Source organism: Lampetra fluviatilis, chromosome 81, assembly GCF_964198595.1.
Source record: "Lampetra fluviatilis chromosome 81, kcLamFluv1.1, whole genome shotgun sequence".
Classification (NCBI taxonomy): domain Eukaryota; kingdom Metazoa; phylum Chordata; class Hyperoartia; order Petromyzontiformes; family Petromyzontidae; genus Lampetra; species Lampetra fluviatilis.
This window is the reverse complement of record NC_136355.1, coordinates 258,163-277,215: the sequence shown is the minus strand read 5'-3', so window position 1 is coordinate 277,215 and position 19,053 is coordinate 258,163. Positions and strand designations below refer to the sequence as shown.

Below are 19,053 nucleotides of genomic sequence, written 5' to 3'. Positions count from 1 at the left end.
TCACTCGTGCCGTGCTGCCTGCTGTGCAACGTGCTGCAGGTAGATGACCGACACGTACAGCAGCAGCAGCGCCACGATGAGGAGGTCATCCAGGAGTCCCAGAAGGCCGAAGGCGGCTTCTGGCACGATGTCGAGCGGGGCGGCCACGTAGAGCAGCCCCCCCACGGCGAGAAGAGAGACACGGGCACGGAACATCCACACGAGGCCCGAGAGGGAGAAGAGTTCGCGGGAAGCGTGACGCAGGATGGTGGGCAGGTCGCGGAGGTAGTCCAGCCACTGGGGGGGAGACACGGGAGGGGGAGAGAGACACGCGGAGAGAGAGACACGGGGAGAGAGACACGGGGAGAGACACGGGGAGAGAGACACGGGGAGAGAGAGAGACACGGGGAGAGAGAGACACGGAGAGAGACACGGGGAGAGAGACACGGAGAGAGACACGGGGAGAGAGACACGGGGAGAGAGACACGGGGAGAGAGAGAGACACGGGGAGAGAGACACGGGGAGAGAGACACGGGGAGAGAGACACGGGGAGAGAGAGACACGGGGAGAGAGAGACACGGGGAGAGAGACACGGAGAGAGACACGGGGAGAGAGAGAATGTACGTGTGTCTCTGTGTGTGTCTCTGTGTGTGTGTCTCTGTGTGTGTCTCTGTGTGTGTCTCTGTGTGTGTGTCTCTGTGTGTGTCTCTGTGTGTGTTTCTGTGTGTGTGTCTCTGTGTGTGTGTCTCTGTGTGTGTGTCTCTGTGTGTGTGTCTCTGTGTGTCTCTGTGTGTGTCTCTGTGTGTGTCTCTGTGTGTGTGTCTCTGTGTGTGTCTCTGTGTGTGTTTCTGTGTGTGTGTCTCTGTGTGTGTCTCTGTGTGTGTGTCTCTGTGTGTGTCTCTGTGTGTGTGTGTCTGTGTGTGTCTGTGTGTGTGTGTCTGTGTGTGTGTGTCTGTGTGTGTCTCTGTGTGTGTGTCTGTGTGTGTGTCTCTGTGTGTGTGTCTCTGTGTGTGTGTCTGTGTGTGTGTCTCTGTGTGTGTCTCTGTGTGTGTCTCTGTGTGTGTCTCTGTGTGTGTCTCTATGTGTGTATCTCTGTGTATGTGTCTCTGTGTGTGTCTCTGTGTCTCTCAGTGTGTGTGTCTCTGTGTGTGTGTCTGTGTGTGTGTCTGTGTGTGTCTCTGTGTGTGTGTCTCTGTGTGTGTCTCTGTGTGTGTGTCTGTGTGTGTCTGTGTGTGTCTCTGTGTCTCTCAGTGTGTGTGTCTCTGTGTGTGTGTCTCTGTGTGTGTCTCTGTGTGTGTCTCTGTGTGTGTCTCTGTGTGTGTGTCTCTGTGTGTGTCTCTGTGTGTGTCTCTGTGTGTGTCTCTGTGTGTGTCTCTGTGTGTGTCTGTGTGTGTGTGTGTCTCTGTGTGTGTCTCTGTGTGTGTCTCTGTGTGTGTCTGTGTGTGTGTCTGTGTGTCTCTGTGTGTGTCTCTGTGTGTGTCTGTGTGTGTGTCTCTGTGTGTGTGTCTCTGTGTGTGTGTCTGTGTGTGTGTCTCTGTGTGTGTCTCTGTGTCTCTCAGTGTGTGTATCTCAGTGTGTGTGTCTCTGTGTGTGTGTCTCTGTGTGTGTGTCTCTGTGTGTGTCTCTGTGTGTGTCTCTGTGTGTGTGTCTCTGTGTGTGTCTCTGTGTGTATCTCTGTGTGTGTCTCTGTGTGTGTCTCTGTGTGTGTCTCTGTGTGTGTCTCTGTGTGTGTGTCTGTGTGTGTGTGTCTGTGTGTCTGTGTTTGTGTCTGTGTGTGTGTGTCTGTGTTTGTGTCTGTGTGTGTGTCTGTGTGTCTGTGTGTGTGTGTCTGTGTGTCTGTGTTTGTGTCTGTGTGTCTGTGTGTCAGTGTGCCGGGTAAGGTCCTGGCAAGGATTATTCAACATTGCCTTGCTAGGCACGCTGAGGAGAGGCTTGCAGAGCCCCAATGCGGTTTCAGGAAAGGGCGGTCCTGCACAGATGCCATATTTTCTGTCCGTCTGCTACAGCAGAGGTGTAGGGAATTCCAACAAGACCTACATCTCTGCTTTATTGACCTGGTCGAGGCCTATGATACCATCAGATCAATAGGCCTGGGCTCTGGGTTGTTCTTCGTGCTTTCGGAGTCCCTGACCCTCTGCTCACGATCATTAAGGACCTTCATGATGGTGAGCGGGCCCGGGTAAAACTACGTGGCCGGGAGTCGGAGCCTTTCCCTGTACACCTTGGGGTGCGACAGGGATGTCCTCTGGCTCCCACATTATTTAACATCTATTTCGACTGCGTAGTTCGTGAAGCCTTCAATAGCTGTACTGGGGGAATTTCCATTTGGTCCAGATACAATAGGAGGCTGATCGACGCCCGGGTGCGATCATGGGATGGCTCCCTATTGGTCAACCACGTTATGTATGCCGATGATTTGGTAATAGCTGCTCATTCAGAAGAGGAGTTGGAGACGCTGCTGCTGAGACTGGAGCGTGCCACTAAGAGGTGGGGCCTTACCATCAGCCCCACCAAAACTAAGCACCTGCCTGGGTATTTTGTACCATCGGACACTCCACCCCCACAACTCTCAATCGGTGATGGGGCAGTTGTGGAGAGAGTGGAGAGTTTCCCATACCTGGGCAGTGTGCTTATGACCGGCTCCAGTTTATCAGCAGAGGTCTCACTCCGAATCAGTCGAGCGGCAATATCTTTTCATCGGTTGCGTAACGCTGTGTGGAAGCTACCTGGTCTGTCGCTCCGCACGAAGCTTCAGGTCTTCTCGGCCACAGTCATTCCCTCCCTTCTCTACGCTTGCGAAACATTTAGGCTGGCCTGCCTACGATCCATCCTGGGTTTAACCTGCAGGCTGCATTGTGTGAGCTCACAAAATCCTTGAAAGATCTGGGCAAAGTCCCATCGGTGAGCTCCTCCGGCAGGCAAGGCTGCGTTGGCTGGGCCATGTAGCCCGCATGCCCAGCCACCGCATGCCTAAACAGCTTTTGTTCGGCCGGATCGAGGGGGCTAAACGGGCGCGGCACGGGCTAGAGAAGAGATGGAGTGACGTGGTACAGGAGGACGTGGAGCTGAGTGGACTTGCCAATGACTGGTACCAGCGGTGTCAAGATCGGCCTCTGTGGAGGAGGCTCGTGAAGGACGCTACTGGGCAGTTGGAGGCAGTCGCCCTCCAACAACAACGGAGGGCGGAGGAGCGATGCTCACAACAACGAGTGGAGCGCCGGGTGGCTAAAGCCCAGCGAGTTGGCACAGTAGGGGGCACAGGTGGTGCATCGGCCAGTCATCTCGGTCATCTCGGTCAGTCGACCCGTGGCACCTGCTGGGTCTGCCACGTGACCTCCTGCCAGCGGGCGTTCGACACTTCACGTGGCAGCCTCAAGGTGCACTTGGCCTGGCACAAGCGTCGTGGTGACGTCACCGCCACTTAGTGGCGAATGGCGGTTGTTGTTGTTGTCTCTGTGTGTGTGTCTGTGTCTCTCAGTGTGTGTCTCTGTGTCTCTCTGTCTCTCTGTGTGTCTCACAGGACGAGGTTGCCCTGAGAAGCGGCTGTTGTACTCGCGAATGTCTCTCTCCGTGTCCGCGGGAGCCGCGTCACGCGGACCCACAATGAACATCACGGACACCTGAACACAGCAGCAGTAGTATCATCATCATCATCATCAGTAGTAGTAATGTCATCATCATCATCAGTAGTGTCATCATCATCATCAGTAGTAGTATCATCCTCATCATCATCAGTAGGAGTATCATCATCATCAGCAGTATCATCATCATCATCATCAGGAGTATCATCATCATCATCATCAGTAGTAGTATCATCATCATCATCATCAGTAGGAGTATCATCATCATCATCAGCAGTATCATCATCATCATCATCAGCAGTATCATCATCATCATCAGTAGTAGTATCATCATCATCATTAGGAGTATCATCATCATCAGTAGTATCATCATCATCATCATTAGTAGTGTCATCATCATCATCAGTAGTGTCATCATCATCATCAGCAGTAGTAGTGTCATCATCATCATCAGTAGTAGTATCATCATCATCATTAGTAATGTCATCATCATCATCATCAGTAGTGTCATCATCATCATCATCAGGAGTAGTATCATCATCATCAGTAGCAGTATCATCAGCAGCATGTGTGTTGGTGAGTTACTAGGTGAGTGGGTGGGTGGGTGAGTGAGTGGGTGAGTGGGTGAGTGAGTGGGTGAGTGAGTGGGTGAGTGGGTGAGTGGGTGAGTGAGTGAGTGGGTGGGAGAGTGAGTGAGTGAGTGGTGAGTGGGTGAGTGAGTGAGTGGGTGAGTGAGTGGTGAGTGGGTGAGTGGTGAGTGAGTGAGTGGATGGGTGAGTGAGTGGGTGAGTGAGTGAGTGGGTGGGTGAGTGAGTGAGTGAGTGGTGAGTGGGTGAGTGGGTGAGTGGGTGGGTGAGTGGGTGAGTGAGTGGGTGAGTGGGTGAGTGAGTGAGTGAGTGGTGAGTGAGTGAGGGGTGAGTGGGTGAGTGGGTGAGTGGTGAGTGAGTGAGTGGATGGGTGAGTGAGTGGGTGAGTGGGTGAGTGAGTGGGTGAGTGGGTGAGTGGGTGAGTGGGTGAGTGAGTGAGTGAGTGAGTGGGTGGGTGAGTGAGTGAGTGGATGGGTGAGTGAGTGGGTGAGTGGGTGAGTGAGTGGGTGAGTGGGTGAGTGAGTGGGTGAGTGAGTGAGTGGTGAGTGGGTGAGTGGGTGAGTGAGTGAGTGGGTGAGTGAGTGAGTGGGTGGGTGAGTGAGTGGGTGAGTGGGTGAGTGGGTGAGTGAGTGGGTGGGTGGGTGGGTGAGTGGGTCAGTGAGTGGGTGAGTGAGTGAGTGGTGAGTGAGTGGGTGAGTGAGTGAGTGGTGAGTGAGTGAGTGAGTAGGTGGGGAGTGAGTGAGTGAGTGGGTGAGTGAGTGGGTGAGTGAGTGGTGAGTGAGTGAGTGGTGAGTGAGTGAGTGGGTGAGTGGGTGAGTGGTGAGTGAGTGAGTGAGTGGATGGGTGAGTGGGTGAGTGAGTGGGTGAGTGGGTGAGTGAGTGGGTGAGTGAGTGAGTGGGTGGGTGAGTGAGTGAGTGGTGAGTGGGTGAGTGGGTGAGTGGTGAGTGAGTGAGTGAGTGGATGGGTGAGTGAGTGGGTGAGTGGGTGAGTGAGTGGGTGAGTGGGTGAGTGAGTGGGTGAGTGGTGAGTGAGTGGGTGAGTGGGTGAGTGGGTGAGTGGTGAGTGAGTGAGTGAGTGGATGGGTGAGTGAGTGGGTGAGTGGGTGAGTGAGTGGGTGAGTGGGTGAGTGGGTGAGTGAGTGGGTGAGTGGGTGAGTGAGTGGGTGAGTGGGTGAGTGAGTGAGTGGGTGAGTGAGTGAGTGAGTGGTGAGTGGGTGAGTGGTGAGTGAGTGAGTGAGTGGATGGGTGAGTGAGTGGGTGAGTGGGTGAGTGAGTGGGTGAGTGGGTGAGTGAGTGAGTGAGTGGTGAGTGGGTGAATGGGTGAGTGACTGGTGAGTGAGTGAGTGGGTGAGTGAGTGAGTGAGTGGGTGGGTGAGTGGGTGAGTGGGTGAGTGAGTGGGTGGGTGGGTGGGTGAGTGAGTGGGTGAGTGAGTGGGTGGGTGAGTGGGTGGGTGAGTGAGTGAGTGGGTGAGTGGGTCAGTGAGTGGGTGAGTGAGTGGGTGAGTGAGTGAGTGGGTGAGTGAGTGGTGAGTGAGTGAGTGACTGAGTGAGTGAGTGACTGAGTGAGTGAGTGGGTGAGTGAGTGAATGAGTGGGTGAGTGAGTGGTGAGTGAGTGGGTGAGTGAGTGGGTGAGTGAGTGGTGAGTGAGTGAGTGAGTGGTGAGTGAGTGGTGAGTGAGTGGTGAGTGAGTGGTGAGGAGCTGGTCACCTGCTGTCGACAGATTGGGCAGCTCACCCTTCCCAGCCAAGACCCGTGACGCCAGTAACTCACCAAACACTCACCTAGACACACACCACACTCACCAATCACTCACCTAGACACACACACACACACTCACCACTCACTCACCTAGACACACACCACACTCACCACTCACTCACCTAGACACACACCACACTCACCAATCACTCACCTAGACACACACACACACACTCACCACTCACTCACCTAGACACACACCACACTCACCACTCACTCACCTAGACACACACCACACTCACCAATCACTCACCTAGACACACACACACACTCACCACTCACTCACCTAGACACACACCACACTCACCAATCACTCACCTAGACACACACACACACACTAACCACTCACTCACCTAGACACACACACACACACTCACCACTCACTCACCTAGACACACACACACACTCACCACTCACTCACCTAGACACACACACACCACACTCACCACTCACTCACCTAGACACACACTCACCACTCACTCACCTAGACACACACACACTCACCACTCACTCACCTAGACACACACACACTCACCACTCACTCACCTAGACACACACCACACTCACCACTCACTCACCTAGACACACACACACCACACTCACCGAATCACTCACCTAGACACACACCACACTCACCAATCACTCACCTAGACACACACACACTCACCACTCACTCACCTAGACACACACCACACTCACCAATCACTCACCTAGACACACACACACTCACCAATCACTCACCTAGACACACACACACTCACCAATCACTCACCTAGACACACACACACACACTCACCACTCACTCACCTAGACACACACCACACTCACCACTCACTCACCTAGACACACACCACACTCACCACTCACTCACCTAGACACACACCACACTCACCAATCACTCACCTAGACACACACACACACACTCACCACTCACTCACCTAGACACACACCACACTCACCACTCACTCACCTAGACACACACCACACTCACCAATCACTCACCTAGACACACACACACACTCACCACTCACTCACCTAGACACACACCACACTCACCAATCACTCACCTAGACACACACACACACACTAACCACTCACTCACCTAGACACACACACACACACTCACCACTCACTCACCTAGACACACACACACACTCACCACTCACTCACCTAGACACACACACACCACACTCACCACTCACTCACCTAGACACACACTCACCACTCACTCACCTAGACACACACACACTCACCACTCACTCACCTAGACACACACACACTCACCACTCACTCACCTAGACACACACCACACTCACCACTCACTCACCTAGACACACACACACCACACTCACCAATCACTCACCTAGACACACACCACACTCACCAATCACTCACCTAGACACACACACACTCACCACTCACTCACCTAGACACACACCACACTCACCAATCACTCACCTAGACACACACACACTCACCAATCACTCACCTAGACACACACACACTCACCAATCACTCACCTAGACACACACACACTCACCACTCACTCACCTAGACACACACCACACTCACCAATCACTCACCTAGACACACACACACTCACCAATCACTCACCTAGACACACACACACTCACCAAACACTCACCTAGACACACACACACACTCACCAATCACTCACCTAGACACACACCACACTCACCACTCACTCACCTAGACACACACACACCACACTCACCACTCACTCACCTAGACACACACACACACACTCACCACTCACTCACCTAGACACACACCACACTCACCAATCACTCACCTAGACACACACACACACTCACCACTCACTCACCTAGACACACACCACACTCACCACTCACTCACCTAGACACACACACACACACTCACCACTCACTCACCTAGACACACACACACACACTCACCACTCACTCACCTAGACACACACACACACTCACCACTCACTCACCTAGACACACACCACACTCACCAATCACTCACCTAGACACACACACACTCACCAATCACTCACCTAGACACACACACACACACTCACCAATCACTCACCTAGACACACACACACTCACCAATCACTCACCTAGACACACACACACACTCACCACTCACTCACCTAGACACACACCACACTCACCAATCACTCACCTAGACACACACACACACACTCACCAATCACTCACCTAGACACACACACACCACACTCACCAATCACTCACCTAGACACACACACACTCACCAATCACTCACCTAGACACACACACACACTCACCAATCACTCACCTAGACACACACACACTCACCAATCACTCACCTAGACACACACACACCACACTCACCACTCACTCACCTAGACACACACCACACTCACCAATCACTCACCTAGACACACACCACACTCACCAATCACTCACCTAGACACACACACTCACCACTCACTCACCTAGACACACATCACACTCACCACTCACTCACCTAGACACACACCACACTCACCACTCACTCACCTAGACACACACACACTCACCAATCACTCACCTAGACACACACACACACACTCACCACTCACTCACCTAGACACACACCACACTCACCAATCACTCACCTAGACACACACACACACTCACCACTCACTCACCTAGACACACACACACACACTCACCAATCACTCACCTAGACACACACCACACTCACCACTCACTCACCTAGACACACACCACACTCACCAATCACTCACCTAGACACACACACACACTCACCACTCACTCACCTAGACACACACACACCACTCACCACTCACTCACCTAGACACACACCACACTCACCACTCACTCGCCTAGACACACACACACACTCACCACTCACTCACCTAGACACACACACACACACTCACCAATCACTCACCTAGACACACACACACACACTCACCACTCACTCACCTAGACACACACCACACTCACCAATCACTCACCTAGACACACACCACACTCACCACTCACTCACCTAGACACACAAACACACACTCACCAATCACTCACCGAGACACACACCACACTCACCACTCACTCACCTAGACACACACCACACTCACCACTCACTCACCTAGACACACACCACACTCACCAATCACTCACCTAGACACACACACACACACTCACCACTCACTCACCTAGACACACACCACACTCACCACTCACTCACCTAGACACACACCACACTCACCACTCACTCACCTAGACACACACACACTCACCAATCACTCACTCACCTAGACACACACACACTCACCAATCACTCACCAAGACACACACCACACTCACCAATCACTCACCTAGACACAACACACCACACTCACCACTCACTCACCTAGACACACACCACACTCACCACTCACTCACCTAGACACACACCACACTCACCAATCACACACCTAGACACACACACACACACTCACCACTCACTCACCTAGACACACACCACACTCACCACTCACTCACCTAGACACACACACTCACCACTCACTCACCTAGACACACACACACTCACCACTCACTCACCACTCACTCACCTAGACACACACACACTCACCACTCACTCACCTAGACACACACCACACTCACCAATCACTCACCTAGACACACACACACACTCACCACTCACTCACCTAGACACACACACACACACACTCACCACTCACTCACCTAGACACACACACACCACACACTCACTCACTCACCTAGACACACACCACACTCACCAATCACTCACCTAGACACACACACACTCACCACTCACTCACCTAGACACACACACACTCACCACTCACTCACCTAGACACACACACACTCACCAATCACTCACCTAGACACACACACACTCACCAATCACTCACCTAGACACACACACACTCACCACTCACTCACCTAGACACACACCACACTCACCAATCACTCACCTAGACACACACACACTCACCAATCACTCACCTAGACACACACACACTCACCAATCACTCACCTAGACACACACACACTCACCAAACACTCACCTAGACACACACACACACTCACCAATCACTCACCTAGACTCACACCACACTCACCACTCACTCACCTAGACACACACACACCACACTCACCACTCACTCACCTAGACACACACACACACACTCACCACTCACTCACCTAGACACACACCACACTCACCAATCACTCACCTAGACACACACACACACTCACCACTCACTCACCTAGACACACACCACACTCACCACTCACTCACCTAGACACACACACACACACTCACCACTCACTCACCTAGACACACACACACACACTCACCACTCACTCACCTAGACACACACACACACACACTCACCACTCACTCACCTAGACACACACCACACTCACCAATCACTCACCTAGACACACACCACACTCACCAATCACTCACCTAGACACACACACACACACTCACCAATCACTCACCTAGACACACACACACTCACCAATCACTCACCTAGACACACACACACACTCACCACTCACTCACCTAGACACACACCACACTCACCAATCACTCACCTAGACACACACACACACACTCACCAATCACTCACCTAGACACACACACACCACACTCACCAATCACTCACCTAGACACACACACACTCACCAATCACTCACCTAGACACACACACACACACTCACCAATCACTCACCTAGACACACACACACTCACCAATCACTCACCTAGACACACACACACCACACTCACCACTCACTCACCTAGACACACACCACACTCACCAATCACTCATGTAGACACACACCACACTCACCAATCACTCACCTAGACACACACACTCACCACTCACTCACCTAGACACACACCACACTCACCACTCACTCACCTAGACACACACCACACTCACCACTCACTCACCTAGACACACACACACTCACCAATCACTCACCTAGACACACACACACACTCACCACTCACTCACCTAGACACACACCACACTCACCAATCACTCACCTAGACACACACACCACACTCACCATTCACTCGCCTAGACACACACACACACTCACCACTCACTCACCTAGACACACACACACACACTCACCAATCACTCACCTAGACACACACACACACACTCACCACTCACTCACCTAGACACACACACACTCACCACTCACTCACCTAGACACACACCACACTCACCAATCACTCACCTAGACACACACCACACTCACCACTCACTCACCTAGACACACAAACACACACTCACCAATCACTCACCTAGACACACACCACACTCACCACTCACTCACCTAGACACACACCACACTCACCACTCACTCACCTAGACACACACCACACTCACCAATCACTCACCTAGACACACACACACACTCACCACTCACTCACCTAGACACACACCACACTCACCACTCACTCACCTAGACACACACCACACTCACCACTCACTCACTTAGACACACACACCACACTCACCACTCACTCACCTAGACACACACCACACTCACCACTCACTCACCTAGACACACACCACACTCACCAATCACTCACCTAGACACACACACACTCACCACTCACTCACCTAGACACACACACACTCACCACTCACTCACCTAGACACACACACACTCACCACTCACTCACCTAGACACACACCACACTCACCACTCACTCACCTAGACACACACACACACACACTCACCACTCACTCACCTAGACACACACACACACTCACCACTCACTCACCTAGACACACACACACACACACTCACCACTCACTCACCTAGACACACACCACACTCACCAATCACTCACCTAGACACACACCACACTCACCAATCACTCACCTAGACACACACACACTCACCAATCACTCACCTAGACACACACACACTCACCAATCACTCACCTAGACACACACACACTCACCAATCACTCACCTAGACACACACCACACTCACCAATCACTCACCTAGACACACACACACAAACTCACCAATCACTCACCTAGACACACACACACTCACCAATCACTCACCAATCACTCACCTAGACACACACACACTCACCAATCACTCACCTAGACACACACACACACACTCACCAATCACTCACCTAGACACACACACACTCACCAATCACTCACCTAGACACACACACACCACACTCACCACTCACTCACCTAGACACACACCACACTCACCAATCACTCACCTAGACACACACCACACTCACCAATCACTCACCTAGACACACACACTCACCACTCACTCACCTAGACACACACCACACTCACCACTCACTCACCTAGACACACACCACACTCACCACTCACTCACCTAGACACACACACACTCACCAATCACTCACCTAGACACACACACACACTCACCACTCACTCACCTAGACACACACCACACTCACCAATCACTCACCTAGACACACACACCACACTCACCACTCACTCGCCTAGACACACACACACACTCACCACTCACTCATCTAGACACACACACACACTCACCAATCACTCACCTAGACACACACACACACACTCACCACTCACTCACCTAGACACACACCACACTCACCACTCACTCACCTAGACACACACCACACTCACCAATCACTCACCTAGACACACACCACACTCACCACTCACTCACCTAGACACACAACACACACTCACCAATCACTCACCTAGACACACACCACACTCACCACTCACTCACCTAGACACACACCACACTCACCACTCACTCACCTAGACACACACCACACTCACCAATCACTCACCTAGACACACACACACACACTCACCACTCACTCACCTAGACACACACCACACTCACCACTCACTCACCTAGACACACACCACACTCACCACTCACTCACCTAGACACACACACACTCACCAATCACTCACTCACCTAGACACACACACACTCACCAATCACTCACCTAGACACACACCACACTCACCAATCACTCACCTAGACACACACACCACACTCACCACTCACTCACCTAGACACACACCACACTCACCACTCACTCACCTAGACACACACCACACTCACCAATCACTCACCTAGACACACACACACACACTCACCACTCACTCACCTAGACACACACACACTCACCACTCACTCACCTAGACACACACACACTCACCACTCACTCACCTAGACACACACACACTCACCACTCACTCACCTAGACACACACCACACTCACCAATCACTCACCTAGACACACACACACACACTCACCACTCACTCACCTAGACACACACACACTCACCACTCACTCACCTAGACACACACACACTCACCACTCACTCACCTAGACTCACACCACACTCACCAATCACTCACCTAGACACACACACACACACTCACCACTCACTCACCTAGACACACACCACACTCACCACTCACTCACCTAGACACACACACACTCACCACTCACTCACCTAGACACACACCACACTCACCACTCACTCACCTAGACACACACCACACTCACCACTCACTCACCTAGACACACACACACTCACCAATCACTCACTCACCTAGACACACACACACTCACCAATCACTCACCTAGACACACACCACACTCACCAATCACTCACCTAGACACACACACCACACTCACCACTCACTCACCTAGACACACACCACACTCACCACTCACTCACCTAGACACACACCACACTCACCCATCACTCACCTAGACACACACACACACACTCACCACTCACTCACCTAGACACACACACACTCACCACTCACTCACCTAGACACACACACACTCACCACTCACTCACCTAGACACACACACACTCACCACTCACTCACCTAGACACACACCACACTCACCAATCACTCACCTAGACACACACACACACACTCACCACTCACTCACCTAGACACACACACACTCACCACTCACTCACCTAGACACACACACACTCACCACTCACTCACCTAGACTCACACCACACTCACCAATCACTCACCTAGACACACACACACACACTCACCACTCACTCACCTAGACACACACCACACTCACCACTCACTCACCTAGACACACACACTCACCACTCACTCACCTAGACACACACACTCACCACTCACTCACCTAGACACACACCACACTCACCAATCACTCACCTAGACACACACACACTCACCAATCACTCACCTAGACACACACACACCACACTCACCAATCACTCACCTAGACACACACACACTCACCAATCACTCACCTAGACACACACACACACTCACCAATCACTCACCTAGACACACACACACTCACCAATCACTCACCTAGACACACACACACCACACTCACCACTCACTCACCTAGACACACACCACACTCACCAATCACTCACCTAGACACACACCACACTCACCAATCACTCACCTAGACACACACACTCACCACTCACTCACCTAGACACACACCACACTCACCTCTCACTCACCTAGACACACACCACACTCACCACTCACTCACCTAGACACACACACACTCACCAATCACTCACCTAGACACACACACACACTCACCACTCACTCACCTAGACACACACCACACTCACCAATCACTCACCTAGACACACACACCACACTCACCACTCACTCGCCTAGACACACACACACACACTCACCACTCACTCACCTAGACACACACACACACACTCACCAATCACTCACCTAGACACACACACACACACTCACCACTCACTCACCTAGACACACACACACTCACCACTCACTCACCTAGACACACACCACACTCACCAATCACTCACCTAGACACACACCACACTCACCACTCACTCACATAGACACACAAACACACACTCACCAATCACTCACCTAGACACACACCACACTCACCACTCACTCACCTAGACACACACCACACTCACCACTCACTCACCTAGACTCACACCACACTCACCAATCACTCACCTAGACACACACACACACACTCACCACTCACTCACCTAGACACACACCACACTCACCACTCACTCACCTAGACACACACCACACTCACCACTCACTCACCTAGACACACACACACTCACCAATCACTCACTCACCTAGACACACACACACTCACCAATCACTCACCTAGACACACACCACACTCACCAATCACTCACCTAGACACACACACCACACTCACCACTCACTCACCTAGACACACACCACACTCACCACTCACTCACCTAGACACACACCACACTCACCACTCACTCACCTAGACACACACCACACTCACCAATCACTCACCTAGACACACACACACACACTCACCACTCACTCACCTAGACACACACACTCACCACTCACTCACCTAGACACACACCACACTCACCAATCACTCACCTAGACACACACACACACACTCACCACTCACTCACCTAGACACACACACACTCACCACTCACTCACCTAGACACACACACACTCACCACTCACTCACCTAGACACACACCACACTCACCAATCACTCACCTAGACACACACACACACACTCACCACTCACTCACCTAGACACACACCACACTCACCACTCACTCACCTAGACACACACACTCACCACTCACTCACCTAGACACACACACACACTCACCACTCACTCACCACTCACTCACCTAGACACACACACACACACTCACCACTCACTCACCTAGACACACACCACACTCACCAATCACTCACCTAGACACACACACACACTCACCACTCACTCACCTAGACACACACACACACTCACCACTCACTCACCTAGACACACACACACCACACACTAACTCACTCACCTAGACACACACCACACTCACCACTTACTCACCACACTCACCACTCACTCACCTAGACACACACACACACTCACCACTCACTCACTCACCACTCACTCACCTAGACACACACCTAGACACATACACACACTCACCAATCACTCACCACTCACTCACCACTCACCTAGACACACACACACACCACTCACCTAGACACACACACACACTCACCACTCACTCACCAAACACTCACCACTCCCTCACCTAGACACACCCTCACCACTCACTCACCACTCACTCACCACTCACTCACCACTCACTCACTCACCTAGACACAGACACCCTCACCACTCACTCACCACTCACTCACCACTCACTCACTCACCTAGACACACACACTCACCACTCACTCACCACTCACTCACCACTCACTCACCTAGACACACACACACACTCACCACTTACTCACCACTCACTCACCACTCACTCACTCACCTAGACACACACACTCACCACTCACTCACCACTCACTCACCTAGACACACACACACACTCACCACTTACTCACCACTCACTCACCACTCACTCACCACTCACTCACTCACCTAGACACACACACACCCTCACCACTCACTCACCACTCACTCACCACTCACTCACTCACTCACCTAGACACACACACACCCTCACCACTCACTCACCACTCACTCACCACTCACTCACTCACTCACTCACCTAGACACACACACTCACCACTCACTCACCACTCACTCACCACTCACTCACCACTCACTCACTCACCTAGACACACACACACCCTCACCACTCACTCACCACTCACTCACCACTCACTCACTCACCTAGACACACACACTCACCACTCACTCACCACTCACTCACCACTCACTCACTCACCTAGACACACACACACACTCACCAATCACTCACTCACCTAGACACACACACACTCACCAATCACTCACCTAGACACACACCACACTCACCAATCACTCACCTAGACACAAACACCACACTCACCACTCACTCACCTAGACACACACCACACTCACCACTCACTCACCTAGACACACACCACACTCACCAATCACTCACCTAGACACACACACACACACTCACCACTCACTCACCTAGACACACACACTCACCACTCACTCACCTAGACACACACCACACTCACCAATCACTCACCTAGACACACACACACACACTCACCACTCACTCACCTAGACACACACACACTCACCACTCACTCACCTAGACACACACACACTCACCACTCACTCACCTAGACACACACCACACTCACCAATCACTCACCTAGACACACACACACACACTCACCACTCACTCACCTAGACACACACCACACTCACCACTCACTCACCTAGACACACACACTCACCACTCACTCACCTAGACACACACACACACTCACCACTCACTCACCACTCACTCACCTAGACACACACACACACACTCACCACTCACTCACCTAGACACACACCACACTCACCAATCACTCACCTAGACACACACACACACTCACCACTCACTCACCTAGACACACACACACACTCACCACTCACTCACCTAGACACACACACACCACACACTCACTCACTCACCTAGACACACACCACACTCACCACTTACTCACCACACTCACCACTCACTCACCTAGACACACACACACACTCACCACTCACTCACTCACCACTCACTCACCTAGACACACACCTAGACACATACACACACTCACCAATCACTCACCACTCACTCACCACTCACCTAGACACACACACACACCACTCACCTAGACACACACACACACTCACCACTCACTCACCAAACACTCACCACTCACTCACCTAGACACACACACACCCTCACCACTCACTCACCACTCACTCACCACTCACTCACCACTCACTCACTCACCTAGACACACACACCCTCACCACTCACTCACCACTCACTCACCACTCACTCACTCACCTAGACACACACACTCACCACTCACTCACCACTCACTCACCACTCACTCACTCACCTAGACACACACACACACTCACCACTTACTCACCACTCACTCACCACTCACTCACTCACTCACCTAGACACACACACTCACCACTCACTCACCACTCACTCACTCACCTAGACACACACACTCACCACTTACTCACCACTCACTCACCACTCACTCACCACTCACTCACCACTCACTCACTCACCTAGACACACACACACCCTCACCACTCACTCACCGCTCACTCACCACTCACTCACTCACCTAGACACACACACACCCTCACCACTCACTCACCACTCACTCACCACTCACTCACTCACTCACCTAGACACACACACTCACCACTCACTCACCACTCACTCACCACTCACTCACCACTCACTCACTCACCTAGACACACACACACCCTCACCACTCACTCACCACTCACTCACCACTCACTCACTCACTCACCTAGACACACACACTCACCACTCACTCACCACTCACTCACCACTCACTCACCTAGACACACACACTCACCACTTACTCACCACTCACTCACCACTCACTCACCTAGACACACACACTCACCACTCACTCACCACTCACTCACCACTCACTCACTCACCTAGACACACACACACACTCACCACTTACTCACCACTCACTCACAACTCACTCACCACTCACTCACCACTCGCTCACTCACCTAGACACACACACACCCTCACCACTCACTCACCACTCGCTCACCACTCACTCACTCACTCACCTAGACACACACACACACTCACCACTTACTCACCACTCACTCACTCACCTAGACACACACACACCCTCACCAATCACTCACCACTCACTCACCACTCACTCACTCACTCACCTAGACACACACACACACTCACCACTCACTCACCACTCACTCACCATTCACTCACTCACTCACCACTCACTCACCACTCACTCACCACACACTCACCACTTACTCACCTAGACACACACACACACTCACCACTCACTCACCACTCACTCACTCACCTAGACACACACACACACTCACCACTTACTCACCACTCACTCACCACTCACTCACCTAGACACACACACTCACCACTCACTCACCACTCACTCACCACTCACTCACCACTCACTCACTCACCTAGACACACACACACCCTCACTACTCACTCACCACTCAC

The 19,053-nt window shown here is 52.2% G+C and overlaps 1 protein-coding gene across 1 annotated transcript in view; it reads right to left on the bottom strand.

Moving 5' to 3' along the window:
• Window positions 1-19,053, bottom strand: part of LOC144953698 (E3 ubiquitin-protein ligase RNF170-like) — a 22,719-nt gene continuing 3,666 nt past the window's right edge. Inside the window, exons 2-3 of the mRNA XM_078884258.1 lie at window positions 3,498-3,599; window positions 1-276 (exon numbers count right to left, since the gene is read on the bottom strand). Of these exons, the coding sequence (XP_078740384.1) occupies window positions 1-276; window positions 3,498-3,590 (369 nt within the window). The 5' untranslated portion in view covers window positions 3,591-3,599. The remainder of the gene's footprint in view (window positions 277-3,497; window positions 3,600-19,053) is intronic.